Raw genomic sequence first — 13522 nt, forward strand, 5'->3', positions numbered from 1 at the left:
CTGTTCTGGGGCTATACCAGCCAGGTGATTTGGCCTGTGGGTTGTTAGTTGCTGACCCCTGGCCCCTGTTGGGTTTGGCTCTGTTCACAGGGACGTGCAGGTAGTTGTTTATTTTCTCCAGGGGAACAAGCTGAGGGGCTGCAGCTGCCCAGAGAAGGCCCATGGCCTGCTCCCCCTGCCGAGAGCATCTAGGGCTTCTCAGCAGACAGGGGGTGGCCTCCTGGCCTCTCTCTCCCTCTGGGTCCCCACACTCCCCACCCCCCCCACTCCCCAGTGCCGACCTCTGTCAGAAAGGTTCTCAGAGTTGTCCTCAGAGCTCCCCAACACTGCTCTCTCCTTGTCCCCAGAAACCATCCATGTTTGATGTGAGCCGGGAGTTGGGCTCCAGCATCGCGCTGTACAGCCGCAAGGTCCTCATCCAGACCAAGGCCACCGACATCCTGCCCAAGTGGCTGCGCTTCGTTCGAGGTAAGGCACTGATGCCAGTGCTTCGCCGTGTGGGCCGTGGCCCTGCAGCCCCGGACTGCGCAGCTGCCGGGGTGAGGCGGGGCTGCCGACTCTGGGAGAAGGCATTCGTGTGCCGTGGGTGCAGGGTCGGGGTGAGCAGGCACAGGAAGCTGCTCAGTGCTGCCCAGGGAGCTTCCCGCCTCTGGCCGCCTCGTCTTGGTGCAGGGCCAGGGTGACAGGACACGTTAAAATGGTTTTTTTTTTTTTTTTTTAACTTATTTGACAGAGACAGCGAGAGAGGGAACACAAGCAGGGGAGTGGGAGAGGGAGAAGCAGGCTCCCTGCTCAGCAGGGAGCCCGATGTGGGGCTCGATCCCAGGACCCTGGGACCATGACCTGAGCCGAAGGTGGACGCTTAATGACTGAGCCACCCAGGCGCCCCTGAATGGAATTCTTTTTAAATGTTTATTCATATTATGTGAGTTTCAGGTTTACATATGAATTGTCTTGAATTTGAGCGAGATTATAGCTTTAAAAAGTATTCACCTAAACCATTGTGTCACCTTAGCCTCCAAAGTGTGAGGTGTCCACAATATAGTTGTGATTCTGAACATAAAAGTCCAGGACGTGGTTTCACAGTGTCAAGCTGAGGCTAAAATCAGCAGCTCTCCCTGGCAGAGCTCATCTGCCTTGCCGGCTTTTTTTCTGATTGCTTTGCTGTGACTGGGGCTGTGTGCGTCAGCTCTGGGGCATCAGTGGGACCTGGAGGGGCCAGAAGGTGTTGCCTCACTGCATCTCCCCTGTGTCCTTCGCCAGTTTGCTGTCACCCAGGTGTGGTCTCACTTGGTGTCATGCGGGGAGGCAGAAGGGGGTGTGCAGTGAGGACGGGGCAGAGCCGTGGGCGCTGCAAGGGTCCTGACGGCCTGTGTCTCACTCAGGCGTGGTGGACAGTGAGGACATCCCCCTGAACCTCAGCCGGGAGCTCCTCCAGGAGAGCGCACTCATCAGGTAAGCTGCACAGGAGGTGGCCCCTGCAGCGCTCACCTTGGCCACCAAGGGTCCCCAGGGAGCATGAAGGAGTTGAGAGCCGAGTGTGGTGCTGCGGTGGGACCAGGCCTGGGGGGCCGTGTGTGGGGAAATGCCCCCACCTTGGCCATGCTGGGGGAGACTCCAGGCCTGCTGCCTCTGAGGTGGAGGAGGCGAAGGATGACAGTCGCAGGAGGGATCTGACCTTGGTCCACAAAGGTCACTAATGATGTGAAGGTGACCCTCTCTCCAGGAAGTCTCTCTGGAATCCCTGTGGGCTGAAGTGGCTGCATTTCTCAGCTCCCCACCCTGACTGTAGCAATAGCTACTGTTTGCTGAGTGCTAACGCACACCTGGGACCTCCCGGGGCCTTTCCTGGGCAGCCCGTGTCGTCCTTTGAGGGGGCTCCACAAGGTCATGGTTGCAGAAAGTTACAGACCAGTGACGCCAGTCAGTGGGTGCACCTGGATTTGAATCCGTGTGCTTAGGGGCAGGCACTGCACAGTGACTGCAGCCTGGCACACAGAGCCTGACTTTGGAGTTGTCGTCCCATTACTAGGGATGTTCACATGGCACATGACGAAGGGGGTGTCTGCCAGGCATCTCCGTGTCGAGTTATTCTTTTCCCCTTTGGAATTAATACACTGTACATGGGGGTGGTATTTTGCAGCTGTGTGAACAGCATCTTGCTTCATCAAACTTTTTAAGATTTTATTTATGTGAGAGGGAGTGTGCACAAGCAGGGGGAGCGGCAGAGGGAAAGGGAGAAGCAGACTCCCTGCTGAGCAGGGAGCCTGATGCAGGGCTCTATCCCAGGACCATGATCTGAGATCATGATCTGAGCTGAAGGCTGACTCTTAACCAACTGAGCCACCCAGGTGCCCCACTTCATCAGACTTTCAGTGTATTTATTATAGTATGTGTGCATTTTTAAATACCTAAAGTTTATTTATAGGAACTGATTTTCCATTTTGTTCAGTGGGTTCTGATGTGTTACTGTCATCGTGCATCTCGATGCCCACATGTCGTGCAGCGTAGCCAGCAGGAAGGAGCCCGCCCGGACTGGCTCCTGGGCCCTTTGACTATGCCCCCACCTTGCTTTCAGCATCCTTGCTTTCGGCACAAGATGTTCTAGGCTCTCCTTGTATTTCGCCTACATCTTGTCCTGACCCTGGAACCACTTACTCCATGAAGGTGCCCCGTTTCCTTTGATTGGAACATGGTATTGAGAAGCCAAGATCTGGGCCCTAGGGATGGCGTTGCTGTTGGGGTGTCCTTTCTCCCAGGCCCTCTTAGTAGTCAGCTAAGGAATACACGAGGTCTGCATGTGTGGATGTGTGTGCCTCTACAGCAGTACTTCTTTCTGAGTCTGGTGAGTTCACCAGTGACCTCCCAACACCACTGGGACTTCCTGGTCTTGACCCTGCCCATGTGTGCTGCTCCCTTTTTATTTTTTTTAATTTTTTATTGTTATGTTAATCACCATATATTACATCATTAGTTTTTGGTGCAGTATTCCATGATTCATTGTTTGTTCATAACACCCAGTGCTCCATGCAGAACGTGCCCTCCTCAATACCCATCACCAGGATAACCCATCCCCCTCCCCCCCTCCCCTCTAGAACCCTCAGTTTGTTTTTCAGAGTCCATCATCTCTCATGGTTCGTCTCCCCCTCTGACATACTCCCCTTTTCTTCCTCTCCTGTTATCTTCTTCTTTTTCTTTTTTCTTAAAATATGTTGCGTTATTTGTTTCAGAAGTACAGATCTGTGATTCAACAGTCTTGCACAATTCACAGCGCTCACCGTAGCACATACCCTCCCCAATGTCTATCACCCAGCCACCCCATCCCTCCCACCCCCAACCACTCCAGTAACACTCAGTTTGTTTCCTGAGATTAAGAATTCCTCATATCAGTGAGGTCATGTGATACATGTCTTTCTCTGATTGACTTATTTCACTCAGCATAACACCCTCCAGTTCCATCCACGTCGTTGCAAATGGCAAGATCTCATTCCTTTTGATGGCTGCATAATATTCCATTGTGTATATATGCCACATCTTCTTTATCCATTCATCTGTCGATGGGCATCTTGGCTCTTTCCACAGTTTGGCTATTGTGGACATTGCTGCTATAAACATTGGGGTACACGTACCCCTTCGGGTCCCTACATTTGTATCTTTGGGGTAAATACCCAGTAGTGCAATTGTTGGATTGAACGGTAGCTCTAATTTCAACTGTTTGAGGAACCTCCATACTGTTTTCCAGAGTGGTTGCACCAGCTTGCATTCCCACCAACAGTGTAGGAGGGTTCCCCTTTCTCCACATCCCTGCCAACATCTGTTGTTCCCTGACTTGTTAATTTTAGCCATTCTGACGGGTGTGAGGTGGTATCTCATTGAGGTTTTGATTTGGATTTCCCTGATGCCGAGCAATGTTGAGCACTTTTTCATGTGCCTGTTGGCCATTTGGATGTCTTCTTTGGAGAAATGTCTGTTCATGTCTTCTGCCCATTTCTTGATTGGATTATTTGTTCTTTGGGTGTTGAGTTTGATAAGTTCTTTATAGATTTTGGATACTAGCCCTTTATCTGATATGTCGTTTGCAAATATTTTCTCCCATTCTGTCGGTTGTCTTTTGGTTTTGTGGACTGTTTCTTTTGCTGTGCAAAAGCTTTTTATCTTGATGAAATCCCAGTAGTTCATTTTTGCCCTGGCTTCCCGTGCCTTTGGCGATGTTTCTAGGAAGAAGTTGCTGCGGCTAAGGTCGAAAAGGTTGCTACCTGTGTTCTCCTTTAGGATTTTGATGGACTCCTGTCTCACGTTTAGGTCTTTCAACCATTTGGAGTCTATTTTTGTGTGTGGTGTAAGGAAATGGTCCAGTTTCATTCTTCTGCATGTGGCTGTCCAATTTTCCCAACACCATTTGTTGAAGAGACTGTCTTTTTGCCATTGGACATTCTTTCCTGCTTTGTCAAAGATAAGTTGACCATAGAGTTGAGGGTCCATTTCTGGGCTCTCGATTCTGTTCCATTGATCTATGTGTCTGTTTTTGTGCCAGTACCAAACTGTCTTGATGATGACAGCTTTGTAATAGAGCTGGAAGTCCGGAATTGTGATGCCGCCAGCTTTGCTTTTCTTTTTCAGTATTCCTCTGGCTATTCTGGGTCTCTTCTGGTTCCATACAAATTTTAAGATTATTTGTTCCATTTCTTTGAAAAAAGTGGATGGTATTTTGATGGGGATTGCATTGAATGTGTAGATTGCTCTAGGTAGCATTGACATCTTCACAATGTTGATTCTCCCAATCCATGAGCATGGAACGTTTTTCCATTTCTTTGTGTCTTCTTCAATTTCTTTCATGAGTATTTTATAGTTTTCTGAGTACAGATCCTTTGCCTCTTTGGTTAGATTTATTCCTAGGTATCTAATGGTTTTGGGTGCAATTGTAAATGGGATAGACTCCTTGATTTGTCTCTCTTCTGTCTTGTTGTTGGTGTATAGGAATGCCACTGATTTCTGTGCATTGATTTTATATCCTGCTACTTTACTGAATTCCTGTATGAGTTCTAGCAGTTTTGGGGTGGAGTCTTTTGGGTTTTCCACATACAGTATCATATCATCTGCAAAGAGTGAGAGTTTGACTTCCTCTTTGCCGATTTGGATGCCTTTGATTTCTTTTTGTTGTCTGATTGCTGTGGCTAGGACTTCTAATACTATGTTGAATAGCAGTGGTGAGAGTGGACATCCCTGCCGCGTTCCTGACCTTAGGGGAAAGGCTCTCAGCCTTTCCCCATTGAGAATGATACTCGCTGTAGGTTTTTCATAGATGGCTTTTATGATATTGAGGTATGTACCCTCTATCCCTATACTCTGAAGAGTTTTGATCAAGAAAGGATGTTGTACTTTGTCAAATGCTTTTTCTGCATCTATTGAGAGGATCATATGATTCTTGTTCTTTCTTTTGTTAATGTATTGTATCACGTTGATTGATTTGCGGATGTTGAACCAGCCTTGCAGCCCAGGAATAAATCCCACTTGGTCATGGTGAATAATCCTTTTAATGTACTGTTGGATCCTATTGGCTAGTATTTTGGTGAGAATTTTTGCATCCATGTTCATCAAGGATATTGGTCTGTAATTCTCTTTTTTGATGGGGTCTTTGTCTGGTTTTGGGATCAAGGTAATGCTGGCCTCATAAAATGAGTTTGGAAGTTTCCCTTCCATTTCTATTTTTTGGAACAGTTTCAGGAGAATAGGTATTAATTCTTCTTGAAATGTCTGATAGAATTCCCCTGGGAAGCCATCTGGCCCTGGGCTTTTGTTTCTTGGGAGATTTTTGATGACTGCTTCAATTTCCTTAGTGGTTATAGGTCTGTTCAGGTTTTCTATTTCTTCCTGGTTCAATTTTGGTAGTTGATACATCTCTAGGAATGCACCCATTTCTTCCAGGTTATCTAATTTGCTGGCATAGAGTTGCTCATAATATGTTCTTATAATTGTTTGTATTTCTTTGGTGTTGGTTGTGATCTCTCCTCTTTCATTCATGATTTTGTTGATTTGGGTCATTTCTCTTTTCTTTTTGATCAGTCTGGCCAGGTGTTTATCAATCTTGTTAATTCTTTCAAAGAACCAGCTCCTAGTTTCATTGATCTGTTCTACTGTTCTTTTGGTTTCTAGTTCATTGATTTCTGCTCTGATCTTTAAGATTTCTCTTCTCCTGCTGGGTTTAGGCTTTATTTGCTGTTCTTTCTCCAGCTCCTTTAGGTGTAGGGTTAGGTTGTGTATTTGAGACCTTTCTTGTTTCTTGAGAAAGGCTTGTATTGCTATATACTTTCCTCTCAGGACTGCCTTTGCTGTATCCCAAAGATTTTGAACAGTTGTGTTTTCATTTTCATTGGTTTCCATGAATTTTTTTAATTCTTCTTTAATTTCTTGGTTGACCCATTCATTCTTTAGTAGGATGCTCTTTAGCCTCCATGTATTTGAGTTCTTTCCGACTTTCCTCTTGTGGTTGAGTTCTAGTTTCAAAGCATTGTGGTCTGAAAATATGCAGGGAATGATCCCAATCTTTTGGTACCGGTTGAGACCTGATTTGTGACCTAGAATGTGATCAATTCTGGAGAATGTTCCATGGGTACTAGAGAAGAATGTGTATTCCGGTGCTTTGGGATGGAATGTTCTGAATATGTCTGTGAAGTCCATTTGGTCCAGTGTGTCATTTAAAGTCTTTATTTCCTTGTTGATCTTTTGCTTAGATGATCTGTCCATTTCAGTCAGGGGGCTGTTAAAGTCCCCCACTATTATTGTATTGTTGTCAATGTGTTTCTTTGCTTTTGTTATTAATTACCTTATATAATTGGCTGCTCCCATGTTCAGGGCATAGATATTTACAATTGTTAGATCTTCTTGTTGGATAGACCCTTTAAGTAGGATATAGTGTCCTTCCTCATCTCTTATTACAGTCTTTGTTTTAAAATCTAGTTTGTCTGATATAAGGATTGCCACCCCAGCTTTCTTTTGGTGTCCATTAGCATGGTAAATGGTTTTCCACCCCCTCACTTTCAATCTGGGGGTGTCTTTGCGTCTAAAATGAGTCTCTTGCAGACAGCATATTGATGGGTCTTGTTTTTTAATCCAATCTGATAGCCTGTGTCTTTTGATTGGGGAATTGAGCCCATTTACATTCAGGGTAACTATTGAAAGGTATGAATTTAGTGCCATTGTATTACCTGTAAGGTGACTGTTAACTGTCTGTTGTCTGTGTTCGTTTCTGCTCTTTGCTGCTTTTAGGTTCTCTCTTTGCTTAGAGGACCCCTCTCAATATTTCTTGGAGGGCTGGTTTCGTGTTTGCAAATTCCTTTAGTTTTTGTTTGTTCTGGAAGCTTTTTATCTCTCCTTCTATTTTCAATGATAGCCTAGCTGGATATAGTATTCTTGGCTGCATATTTTTCTCGTTTAGTGCTCTGAAGATACCTTGCCAGTCCTTTCTGGCCTGCCAGGTCTCTGTGGATAGGTCTGTTGCCAATCTAATGTTTCTACCATTGTAGGTTACATATCTCTTCTCCCGAGCTGCCTTCAGGATTTTCTCTTTGTCTCTGAGACTCGTAAGTTTTACTATTAGATGTCGGGGTGTTGACCTATTATTATTGATTTTGAGAGGGGTTCTCTGTGCCTCCTGGATTTTAATGCCTGTTTCCTTCCTCACATTAGGGAAGTTCTCTGCTATAATTTGCTCCAATATACCTTCTGCCCCTCTCTCTCTCTCTTCTTCTTCTGGGATCCCAATTATTCTAATGTTGTTTCGTCTTATGGTATCACTTATCTCTCAAATTCTGCCCTCGTGATTCTGTAATTGTTTCTCTCTCTTTTTCTCAGCCTCTTTATTTTCCATCATTTGGTCTTCTATATCACTGATTCTCTCTTCTGCCTCATTTATCCTAGCAGTTAGTGCCCCCATTTTGGATTGCACCTCATCAATAGCCTTTTTGATTTCGATTTGGTTAGATTTTAGTTCTTTTATTTCTCCAGAAAGGGTTTCTCTAATAACTTCCACGCTTTTTTCAAGCCCAGCTAGTATCTTTAAAGTCATGATTCTGAACTCTAGGTCCGACATCGTACTAATGTCCGTATTGAGTAGGTCCCTGGCTGACGGTACTACCTCTTGTTCTTTTTGCTGAGGTGATTTCTTTCGTCTTGTCATTTTGTCCAGAGGAGACTTCCAGTAAGTGGTCGCTTCTCTGTTCAGAGAGTTGTTGCTACTCTCCTGTTCGATCTCCTGTTGAGTTCGTAGGTGTTCAGAATGGTTTGATCCCTATGAGACCAGACGAAATCTAGGTCTCCTGCTCCTCCGCCATCTTGCTCCGCCCCCCTGTGCTGCTCCCTTTGACCGTGAGCCATCTGTTTCTCGTCATCCCTAACCTGTGGAGCGTTGACCAGTCACCTTCTGTGAAATCAGCTTGCCCGTGGCCACTGCCCTCCCCTCACACTGGTGCCCCCCGCACCTCCTGGGCTCTGACCTTCCACACCAGGCTGCGTGGTCACCCTCCGGGCGCTCGATGTCCCATTCTAGCCACTCTGGCTGCCCCAGCCCGGGTGCAGGTGCTGTCCCATCCTGCCCTCGGGCTGAGGGATTGGGGTTGGGGATGGGAGCAGAGAGGGAAGGCTTAGGGGTAATGTGAGACTCTTGCCCCCTACCCTGCGTTATTACAGAAACACACGGTAATTTTGCTTTTGTAAAAGAAAAGGCAAAATATTAGGAAGGAAGAATACCCTTGATACCCGTAATGAAGCTGCTTGTAATTTCATGCCATTGTATAATGCCACAGTCAACACCCTGATCCCCTGAAGTCCGAGTTTTGTACGGTTGGTTGTGCCTGTAGCGTGTGCCGCATCAGCCCCGGCTACAGCGCACACCCTGGCCGGAGGGTGGATCCCGACAGGGACACTGCAGCGCACAGAAGGCAGGGGGACAGTCTTGGCGCACGCGCACCACACCCTGTTCGGTCGCGTACGGTCTGTTCGTGTCTGTATCTGCTGCTGCTTCCAGCACGGGCACTTTCTCACATCCTTCAGAACCACTAGAGGATGTGATGTTTGGCCAGGCAGCTTGTTACGTTCCTTCAGTCTAGTCTTCCCCAGTCAGCACGGGGGCTGTGCGTCCCCGCGGAAGGCCGGTCCCTAAAGCTTGCTGACTCTGGTCTCAGGTGTGATCTGCAGTGGGAACCGAGGCTGTAGCCTCCAAAGGGGGGTTGGTTCGCATTCCTTCCTCTCGGGGGCGTCTCTCCCCGGCTGGGATTTGTCAGGGGTCCCCTTTGTTTTTGCTTCATCTTTTTTTGTTTTATCAAAATGGTGTCATTTTCACTTCTTTGATTATTAGTGGGAGTGAATGTTTTTTGTGCCCTTTGACCTTTTGTATTTCACAGAAGTTGTTTGGGATAAATGTATTTCTGTTCTGCAGGAAACTCCGGGACCTTCTACAGCAGAGGCTAATAAAATTCTTCATTGACCAGAGTAAAAAAGACGCCAAAAAATACACCAAGTTTTTTGAAGATTATGGCTTGTTCATGAGGGAGGGCATTGTGACCACTGCCGAGCAGGAAGTCAAGGTAGGGTCTGGGTTTCTGGGCCTTTCTCTGGGTTGCCATGGCTGTGGAGGCCCGAAACCTGAGCTTCTCGGGACATGAGTGTGGCCCAGCCTGGCGCCGCGCAGGGGTCAGTAAAGGCAGTGTTTGGCTTCTGGGCCTCTGTCGGGGGACACAACAGGCCTGGTGCCACTTCCCAGAGCCTCCTTACCGTGTCCCATAGCACTGAGCTCTTCCTGGCCTGATGCTGGAAGGAAGTGGGTGTGCATGGTCTCCCACAAGAGTTCAGTGTGCTCAGGAGATCACAAAATGCAGGGGACAGGGCAAGGTGCCTGGTTCTTGGGGTGGGAAGGGCAGTCACGGCATTTGCACAGTGTGATTGGTGGAAATTCTTTAATGCGGTGTCTCTGGGGCCAGAGTTCAATTTAATTACTTAATGATACGATCATCCCATAAACATTTTTTGGCCAATTTTAAATTGCCATATAATTCACATACCATAAAATTCACCCTTGTATTATTTTTTTGACGATTTTATTTGAGAGCAGGGACAGAGGCAGAGGGAGAAGCAGACTCCCCACTGAGCAGGGAGCCCGACGTGGGGCTCAATCCCAGGACCCCAGGATCATGACCTGAGCTGAAGGCAGACATTTGATTGAGCCACCCATGCTCCCCAAAATTCACCCTTTTAAAAAGTAAACAGTTCAGTGGCCCTTCATGCATTCACAAGTTGTGCAACCATGACCATCCAGTTCCAGAACATTCTCTTCCTCTCAAAAAGACACCCATGCCCATTAAGCAGGCCCTCCCAGGGCTGGGATTTCATCTGCTGCACCAGAACAGCAGTGAGGAAGGAAGTGACCAAGCATCTGGGGTTCGCCAGGGGGTGTTTCAGGCCATGGGGCTTGGGCCTCAGGCCCTCCTTGCTGCTGGCTGGTGGCAGACTCCTCCAGTTCCTGGTGTGGGCCTGTCTGAATTTCCATGTGCTGTCAGTTATGTGTTTATGGTTAACAGCACCTAGGTGGCATTTTCATTTCCATCGTGCCATTTTGTCGGACATCGCCTCTGAACAGGCTCCAGTCTTCCCTGTGTTCCCCTCTCCCTGCACGTCTGTGTTGGATAATCCAGGAGAAGTCAATGGTATAGACTAGGCAGAGTTTAGTTCTCGAGTCACATCTGGGCTGGTGGCATCAGGGACCCAGGCCCCAGCTTGTTGTCAGGTAGCTCCCACGTTGAGAGGCTAGGGCAGCAGCAGGCGCGTTGACTTCAGCTGACAGGAAGGAAGAGGTCGGACCCCCCCCCCCCTTCAGGACATGCCCGCTGTCGTTTGTACCCCACCACGGGCTAGTTCATTCTGTGGGGAAGTCTGGGAATGTGGCCTCCACACCGAGTCCACGTGCCCAAGAGGCAGGGTCAGTGACTAGAATGGAGGGAGGATGCTGGGTCCAGGAAAGTCTCTGCCACGGACAGTGTCTGGCCACTCCTGGGACAGGACCAGAAAGCCCTTCTCCACAGGGCCCTGGACCACCTGGGTGAAGGTTCTCTCCAGGGTCCCCTGAACTTTTTGTTTTTTAAGATTGTATTTATTTGACAGAGAGAGATACAGCGAGAGAGGGAACACAAGCAGGGGGAATTGGGAGAGGGAGAAGCAGGCTTCCCGTGGAGCAGGGAGCCCGATGCGGGGCTTGATCCCAGAACCCTGGGATCATGACCTGAGCCGAAGGCAGGCGCCCCTCCCCTGAACTTTTGATGTGGGACCTAATGGATACCACCAGAGTCCCCAAACCCCCCCCCCTACCCCGGGGCTGAGCACTATCCCTGGGCCTGGCAGCCCGGGTTGAGGCCGGCCAGAACCCTTCCTCCCCATAGCCATAGGCTTCCGAGGTCTGTGCCAGGCAGGTGGGAGGCTTTCAGAACAGGACCTGGAATGAGAGCAAGCTGGCCTTTGTCCGCAGGAGGATATCGCAAAGCTGCTGCGGTACGAGTCCTCGGCCTTGCCCGCTGGGCAGCTGACCAGCCTCCCGGACTATGCGAGCCGCATGCAGGCCGGCACCCGCACCATCTACTACCTGTGTGCCCCCAGCCGGCACCTGGCCGAGCATTCACCCTACTACGAAGCCATGAAGCAGAAAAACATGGAGGTGGGTGAGCCACGGGCTGGGGCCAGGACAGGGTAACCGGTGTCTGAGCCCCTGAAGGAGGGTCTCTGCTTAGTGGACAGTGGCTGAATGGGCCCAGGACACAGGAGAGCCAAGCAGTGCGAGGTAGCATCCAGAGGCCCAGCCCAGCTGCCGTTAGTCTGTCTCTGGGAAGGGACGTGGGGTTCTGTAGAGTCACTGTTGCTGCTGGTGCGTCATAGCCCAGGGCCTGCTCAGGACTGTGCTGAGGCCCTAGGGTCTCTGGTGTGGCATTTCCAGACGTGGGACCCCGCCTGCCTCTCACGCGCCCCTCTCTTCCTGTCACGGGCAGACATCTCAAGGCCCGATGCTGACGTTCTCCGGCTCTCGCAGGTTCTCTTCTGCTACGAGCAGTTTGATGAGCTGACCTTGCTCCACCTTCGTGAGTTTGACAAGAAGAAACTGATCTCTGTGGAGACGGACATCGTTGTTGACCACTATAAGGAGGAGAAGTTGGAGGATGGGTCCCCAGGTCAGCTTGCCTTCTGTCTGGGCCCAGGCCTGGGCAGTGGCCTGGGGGTGTGGGGAGGCAGGCCCCGGGGGGCTATTTATATGGGGTTTTCTTTGCTTGTTTGTATCTGGGGTCCCCACCCTGCATAAAAGAAGCTGCTGGGAACATCTTTGTTTAGATCCTGGGACCTCTCCTATGCTCCTTCCAGCTTGGCTTCCTGAGAGAATTAGAAATCGTCTTCTTAAAACCCCTACAAAATTAATATGGGCCTGGGGCGCCTGGGTGGCTCAGTTGGTTAAGTGATTGCCTTCGGCTCAGGTCGTGATCCTGGAGTCCCGGGATCGAGTCCCACATCGGGCTCCCTGCTCGGCGGGGAGTCTGCTTCTCCCTCTGACCCTCTTCCCTCTCGTGCTCCCTCTTGTTCTCTCTCAAATAAATAAGTAAAATCTTCAAAAAAAATTAACATGGGCCTCAGGCAACAAAAGTGTCCTTTTTTAAAAGTAGGCTCCACATCCACTGTGGGGCTTGAATTTGTGACCCTGAGAGCAAGAGTCACATGCTCTACCAGCGCAGCCAGCCGGGCACCCCTAAAATGTCCTTTTTGAGGTCCAGTTTTACCTGCTTGCTTTTAGGTGAAGAGCCTTCTGGGAAGCTTCTTTGTGCTGGCGGCCAGTGGGGGGTGGAGGGAGCCTTCTTTAAAACCCGCTCTTGGGGCTTTAGCGTTTCAGGCCCCGGCGGGATCCCCTGGGGGGGAGTCACCGGTAACAGCTCAGAGCTCACTGCCTTCTCTCCTGTAGCTGGTGACCGCCTGTCGGAGAAGGAGACGGAGGACCTGATGGCTTGGATGAGAAATGTGCTGGGGTCCCGTGTCACCACTGTGAAGGTGAGGCCTTCCAGAGGGACGTGCCACTTCCCAGCTGCCATGGCCCTCTGTGACCCCACTGCTGCGGGCTGAGTGGCTGGCTTCGTGTGCGTCTCCCGGTGCCGCTCGAGGCCCTGACCTGGGGTGGAGACGGGCATGTTGCTGCCGCTCCTACGCGTGTGCACACAGCACCGGGGGCGTGAACGCTTGCGGGGAGATGGTGCGCCCGGACGACCTAAGGCCCCTGGGAGCCGTGGGCAGGGCTGGAGGGGTGGTGAGAGCGTTGTCTGTGGGAAGGAGGCTTGGGCCATCGGGATGGGTGGGCCTCCAGAGTCCTAGACAGTCGTAGGACTCGGCGGTGGTCCCTGTGCAGCCGAGAGGCGTGAGTAACCAGGCAGGATGGCCCTGGGACAGCCACTGATTCATGAGAAGCCGGTAGCTGTGAGGGACACGGGAGGAGGGAGTCCCCAGTCAG

At 49.8% G+C, this 13522-nt stretch overlaps 2 protein-coding genes across 6 annotated transcripts in view; one reads left to right on the top strand and one right to left on the bottom strand.

The window, feature by feature from the left end:
• TRAP1 (TNF receptor associated protein 1) overlaps positions 1 to 13522 on the top strand; it is a 57142-nt gene that overhangs the window by 38537 nt on the left and 5083 nt on the right. The window contains exons 10-15 of the mRNA XM_025859066.2: positions 348 to 468; positions 1386 to 1455; positions 9434 to 9581; positions 11513 to 11698; positions 12068 to 12206; positions 12983 to 13068. Coding sequence (XP_025714851.1) covers positions 348 to 468; positions 1386 to 1455; positions 9434 to 9581; positions 11513 to 11698; positions 12068 to 12206; positions 12983 to 13068 — 750 coding nt within the window. The remainder of the gene's footprint in view (positions 1 to 347; positions 469 to 1385; positions 1456 to 9433; positions 9582 to 11512; positions 11699 to 12067; positions 12207 to 12982; positions 13069 to 13522) is intronic.
• DNASE1 (deoxyribonuclease 1) overlaps positions 12036 to 13522 on the bottom strand; it is a 49826-nt gene continuing 48339 nt past the window's right edge. For 3 of the 5 annotated variants that reach the window (XM_073899600.1, XM_025859075.2, XM_025859072.2), the window contains 2 exons: positions 12804 to 12993; positions 12037 to 12171 (listed from right to left, as the gene is read on the bottom strand). The gene's annotated coding sequence lies outside the window, so the exon portion shown is untranslated. Of the gene's footprint in view, positions 12172 to 12803; positions 12994 to 13062; positions 13487 to 13522 lie in introns of those variants that run through there. The other 2 variants (XM_025859068.2, XM_025859069.2) reach the window with 2 other exon arrangements.

The sequence above is a fragment of the Callorhinus ursinus genome, unplaced genomic scaffold (assembly GCF_003265705.2).
Source record: "Callorhinus ursinus isolate GAN/ISIS: 27379988/994484 unplaced genomic scaffold, GSC_fseal_2.0 scaffold13, whole genome shotgun sequence".
NCBI classification, from domain to species: domain Eukaryota; kingdom Metazoa; phylum Chordata; class Mammalia; order Carnivora; family Otariidae; genus Callorhinus; species Callorhinus ursinus.